Genomic DNA, 6,176 nt, shown 5'->3' on the forward strand with positions numbered 1-6,176 from the left:
TCTTGGGACCACCTGTCTTGGGGCCACCTGCCTTGGGGCCACCTGCCTTGGGGCCACTTGTCTTGGGGCCACCTGCCTTGGGGCCACCTGCCTTGGGGCTACTTGTCTTGAGGCCACCTGCCTTGGGGCCACCTGTCTTGGGGCCACCTGCCTTGGGGCCACCTGCCTTGGGGCCACCTGTCTTGGGGCTACTTGTCTTGGGGCCACCTGCTTTGGGGCCACCTGCCTTGGGGACACCTGCCTTGGGGCCACCTGCCTTGGGGCCACCTGTCTTGGGGCTACTTGTCTTGGGGCCACCTGCTTTGGGGCCACCTGCCTTGGGGACACCTGCCTTGGGGCCACCTGCCTTGGGGCCACTTGTCTTGAGGACCATCGTGGAGCCGATGAGCAAATTGCTTGTTTGCCGAATGTGGGCAGCCTACAGGGACCAATATTGTAGCCCTCATTATTTATAATTCTTCTAAATAAAAATTACTTTTAATATCTGAATTAATTGGAAATAATACACACTGTCTGTGTATGGATTTAATAAGCAGTAACATGTTTGAAGGATTTTGCTGCAAACACTGAGGCATTAAAGCACAGGAAAGGGGAAGATGATGAGAAGAGATCTGGGTAGGCAGGATCTTAGAAAGACTACCGAGTGACAACAGCAATACAGGTTGTTTTTATCAATATGGACACAGCCTAATATCTGCATTTAAAAGGTGAAAGATACATAGTTAAATTAAAGGATCACTTACTGTATATACTAGTTGCTTATGATGTAGATAATTTAATTCAGTCTGAATAGTTGTTGTATTTGGATGTAATGTATCATAGTATATAGTCCACTTTAATAGCCTTCCTTTTATATGCAATTTTCTTGTAAATGTATTCTGCGTATTTCAGAAAATAGCAGCGCTACTGAACATCCTGGAGGAAGCAGAGTTACAGAGAATTGAAGAAGAGGAACCTGAAGGGCAGAATGTTGGTTCTTAGAAAGATATTCAAAGTGCATGAAGGAATAGAGGGGAGATTCCTTCATCAATTGTCAATGGGTCTGATGGACCAGCTCTCTGTATAAAAGACAGGTCAGATCAGACCTCAGACATAGAACAAGAGCATCAGCTAGACTTCTGACACAGAACCAGACCAGAGCATCAGAGACCAGAACATCAGAGACCAGAGCATCAGAGACCAGAGCATCAGAGACCAGAGCATCAGAGACCAGAGACCAGAGCATCAGAGACCATCTCAGACAATACAATCTTCAGCATCTCAACCATCTCTGAACCATGAAGACCCTGACTGCTCTACTCCTCCTGGGACTGCTCTGCTCCCTGCATACGACTTCTGCAGGTGTGTGTGTGTGTGTGTGTGTGTGTGTGTGTGTGTGTGTGTGTGTGTGTGTGTGTGTGTGTGTGTGTGTGTGTGTGTGTGTGTGTGTGTGTGTGTGTGTGTGTGTGTGTGTGTGCGTGCGTGCGTGCGTGCGTGCGTGCGTGCGTGCGTGCGTGCGTGCGTGCGTGCGTGCGTGCGGAGTAGCCATGTTGTGTAATACGCTGTTGGAGACCCACCTGGAGATCTTGATGTTAACTGTGGTTTATGATCATTTGTTTACAGGAGTCATCGCGTTGGACACTGCAACTGAATGCTGTATGAAATTCAGCGCGAGGATCCCTCTTCAACGAGTGGTTTCTCTCAGAACAACCTCCAGTAGCTGCCCTCGCAAAGCACTGATGTAAGTAAACATAGTCTACTGTAAACTGGAAACATCTGGGGTAGCCTGGTCCCAGATCTGTTTGTGCCTTCACGTCAAGTCCTTGTCATGCCAAACATGACCAGGAGTAACAAGGAGTTGGCATGATAGCACAAACACATCTGGAACCAGGCTACATCCAGGCTACACTGTACAAGACAAGATGGAGCATTCATATTATAGACTGGATGTTCTGAGAGACAATGTGTTGTGTATCTGTTGCAGTTTCACCACAAAGAAAGGGAAGACCTTTTGTGTTGACCCTTCTGAAGCCTGGGTCCAGAGTCATGTGACCAAGATTGAGAGCAGATCGACTGCTGCCAAGACGACGACGATGTCATCAACCACCATCACCCCCTAACACCCTAACCCTTGGTGGTGCACTATAAAGGGAATAGGTTGCCATTAGTGGTGCAGACCTTGTCAGGCATGTTGATACCCTGTCTGAAATTGGTATAGAGGAGGATCAATGTAATGTACTAGGTTCATCTGAGATTGGTACGGAGGAGGTTAAATGTAATGTACTAGGTTAATACCCTATCTGAGATTGGTATAGAGGAGGATCAATGTAATGTACTAGGTTAATACCCTATCTGAGATTGGTATAGAGGAGGATCAATGTAATGTACTAGGTTAATACCCTATCTGAGATTGGTATGGAGGAGGTTCAATGTAATGTACTATGTCCAGGATATACAAATTGTTTGTTTTTCTAAAACTGTAAACATATTTGACATGTATCTATTCAGTAACCTATTTAATATTTTATATTTTATAAAGCTGTTGAAGATTTCAAACATCCTGTGAAAGAGTGGTTCATATTATTCAATTAATATATTGATGGGTTGTAACTAGGTCTATTCTACTGATATAGATATTGATGGTTGTAACTAGGTCTATTCTACTGATATAGATATTGATGGGTTGTAACTAGGTCTATTCTACTGATATAGATATTGATGGGTTGTAACTAGGTATATTCTACTCATATAGATATTGATGGTTGTAACTAGGTCTATTCTACTGATATAGATATTGATGGGTTGTAACTAGGTATATTCTACTCATATAGATATTGATGGTTGTAACTAGGTCTATTCTACTGATATAGATATTGATGGGTTGTAACTAGGTCTATTCTACTGATATAGATATTAATGGGTTGTAACTAGGTCTATTCTACTGATATAGATATTAATGGGTTGCAACTAGGTATATTCTACTCATATAGATATTGATGGTTGTAACTAGGTCTATTCTATAGATATTGATGGGTTGTAACTAGGTCTATTCTACAGATATTGATGGGTTGTAACTAGGTGTATTCTACTGATATAGATATTAATGGGTTGCAACTAGGTATATTCTACTCATATAGATATTGATGGTTGTAACTAGGTCTATTCTATAGATATTGATGGGTTGTAACTAGGTCTATTCTACTCATATAGATATTGATGGTTGTAACTAGGTCTATTCTACTGATATAGATATTGATGGGTTGTAACTAGGTATATTCTACTCATATAGATATTGATGGTTGTAACTAGGTCTATTCTACTGATATAGATATTGATGATTGTAACTAGGTCTATTCTACTGATATATATATTGATGGGTTGTAACTAGGTCTATTCTACTGATATAGATATTGATGGATTGTAACTAGGTCTATTCTACAGATATTGATGGGTTGTAACTAGGTCTATTCTACTGATATAGGTATTGATATGGTGCAACTAGGTCTATTCTACTGATATAGATATTGATGAGCGGATGATGTGGACGTGTTCATGGGGAAACATCCATCCACTATGAATGAGAATCAATCAGCACAAGGAACATTTTTCCTAGGAAAGGTCCAGCGTAGTCCACATGTAGTCGAGTCCATGGTTTTTCTGGCCATTCCCATGGATGTAATGGCGCGGTGGGGGGGTTTTGGGGGGGGGGGGTGACTTCCTGTTACTCTGACAATCTGCACACTGGCTAACCTCATTTTCCACATCCTGGTCTTTGGCCACCAGACATATGACCTCGCTAGGCCTTTCATTCTCGACATACCTGGATGCGACTGATGCAACAACTTCAGTAGCATACCATGCCCTTGTGGTGGGATAACGATTCTTGAACCCCACAGAACACACTCATCTCCAACACTCAATGCCAAGCGGCGAGTGTGGTAAGGCATGATCTGAGGCTCTGTCACTGTAGGCCATCCTTTCAGGATAAATTCATGCACTTGTGATAACGTCACATCCTTTGAAGTCCATTGCCTGATTTGTGCTGTGTTCACCGCTGCATCATCCAACACGTCGATCATCAAGACCTGGTCATTTTCTTCTTCCTGAATGATAATTTCTGGAACGGACAGGCTACTCAGAGCATCACCATTCCCATGGTATCTACCTGGTTTGTAAATGATTCTGTACTCGTAGGTCCTAAGCCACACAGCCCAACGTTGAACTCTTGGAGAGACCATTTGTGGTACTGGCTTTTGTTCATGGAACAGAGAGATCAGAGGCTTATGGTCGGTCACAATAGTGAATGTTCTCCCGTACAAGTACTTGTGGAATCTCTGTATTCCGAATATGACAGCCAGTCCTTCCTTGTCCAGCAGAGAGTACTTTTTCTCCGCTGGCGACAACGTTCTTGACATGAACCCGATAGGTTTCTCTGCACCGTTCTCCATCCGGTATGATAGCACCGCACCATAAGATGAGGCATCACACGATAAGATGAGATCTCTGTATGCTGAGTAGTGCACTAGCACTTCTGCTGATTGCAGTAACATTTTTGACTTTGCAAAAGCTTCTTCCTGTCTTTCTGACCATTTCCAGGCCACATCCTTCCTTAGCAGTTGATGCAGAGGAGCTAAGAGGGTAGAGAGGTTCGGGAGGAAGCAATTGTAATAGTTCAGTAAGCCTAGATAGGCTTTCAGCTCTTTAACGTTTGTCGGAGCTGGAGCTTCCACAACAGCCCTCACTTTAGCTTTGACAGTGTGTAACCCCTTGGCATCCACCTTGTGACCCAGGTACTGCACTTCATCAGCTAACAGTGTACACTTGCTCCTCTTCAGCCCGGAGACCGGCGTCCTCCATCCTCCTCAAAACTTCACCCATGTTTCTGAGATGATCCTTCCTTCTTCGTGACTCCCGTGACAAGAATGTCGTCGAGGTAAACCACTACCTTGGCTATCCCCTGCAGAACTCCCTCTGTGGTTCGTTGGAAGATAGCTGGGTGCAGAAGACCCCGAAAGGTAAGCGTTTACAGGTTAACATCCCTCTGTGGGTGTTTATGGTCAGGCACTTCTGTGAAACTTTATCCATTAGCACTTGCTGATATGCGTGACTCATGTCCATTTTTGTGAACTGTTGCCTGTTAACGTTGAAAGCAAATCCTCCACTTTGGGTATGGGGTACTGCTCCAGAGAGGAAACTCTATTTACAGTCGACTCATAGTCACCACATAATCTGATTGAACCATCTGGTTTTAGTATGGGAACAACTGGTGCTGCCCACTCAGAGAACTTGACAGGTATATTTATATCCTCTGCTATATGTCTGTCAATTTCCACATCCACTTTAGGCTTCATGGCATCTGGAACTGATCTTGGCCTATAGAATCTGGAAGTAGCATCAGCAGCAACATGAAAGGTAGCTTGGACCCCTTTTAATGTCCCTAGCTCTTCTTTGAAAACCCCCTCATGCTTTGAAAGCACCTGCTGTAGTGTCAAGGTCTCTGTGGTGACATGTTTGATTTCATCCCAGTTCAATTTTATTTCCTTCAACCACCCTCTTCCTAGTAAGCTGGGGCCAGTACCTTCCACTACTAAGAGAGGTAGACTTCTCTTTCCCTCAACCACCCTCTCCCTAGTAAGCTGGGGCCAGTACCTTCCACTACTAAGAGAGGCAGACTTCTCTTTCCTCCAACCACCCTCTCCCTAGTAAACTGGGTCCAGTACCTTCCACTACTAAGAGAGGCAGACTTCTCTTTCCCTCAACCACCCTCTCCCTAGTAAACTGGGGCCAGTACCTTCCACTACTAAGAGAGGCAGACTTCTCTTTCCTCCAACCACCCTCTCCCTAGTAAACTGGGGCCAGTACCTTCCACTACTAAGAGAGGCAGACTTCTCTTTCCTCCAACCACCCTCTTCCTAGTAAACTGGGGCCAGTACCTTCCATTACTGAGAGAGACAGACTTCTCTTTCCTCCAACCACCCTCTTCCTAGTAAACTGGGGCCAGTACCTTCCACTACTAAGAGAGACAGACTTCTCTTTCCTCCAACCACCCTCTTCCTAGTAAACTGGGGCCAGTACCTTCCACTACTAAGAGAGGCAGACTTCTCTTTCCTCCAACCACCCTCTTCCTAGTAAACTGGGGCCAGTACCTTCCACTACTAAGAGAGGCAGACTTCTCTTTCCTCCAACCACCCTCTCCC

General features: G+C 44.6%; 1 protein-coding gene across 2 annotated transcripts in view; it reads left to right on the top strand.

Moving 5' to 3' along the window:
• The first annotated feature begins 1,106 nt into the window (after nucleotides 1-1,106).
• LOC129846237 (C-C motif chemokine 13-like) overlaps nucleotides 1,107-6,176 on the top strand; it is a 9,745-nt gene continuing 4,675 nt past the window's right edge. The window contains exons 1-3 of one of the 2 annotated variants that reach the window (XM_055914241.1): nucleotides 1,107-1,341; nucleotides 1,603-1,720; nucleotides 1,964-2,489. In XM_055914241.1, coding sequence (XP_055770216.1) covers nucleotides 1,278-1,341; nucleotides 1,603-1,720; nucleotides 1,964-2,099 — 318 coding nt within the window. In that variant the 5' untranslated portion in view covers nucleotides 1,107-1,277 and the 3' untranslated portion in view covers nucleotides 2,100-2,489. Of the gene's footprint in view, nucleotides 1,342-1,602; nucleotides 1,721-1,963; nucleotides 2,490-6,176 lie in introns of those variants that run through there. The other variant, XM_055914242.1, reaches the window with a different exon arrangement.

Source organism: Salvelinus fontinalis, unplaced genomic scaffold (assembly GCF_029448725.1).
Source record: "Salvelinus fontinalis isolate EN_2023a unplaced genomic scaffold, ASM2944872v1 scaffold_0486, whole genome shotgun sequence".
Lineage (NCBI taxonomy): Eukaryota > Metazoa > Chordata > Actinopteri > Salmoniformes > Salmonidae > Salvelinus > Salvelinus fontinalis.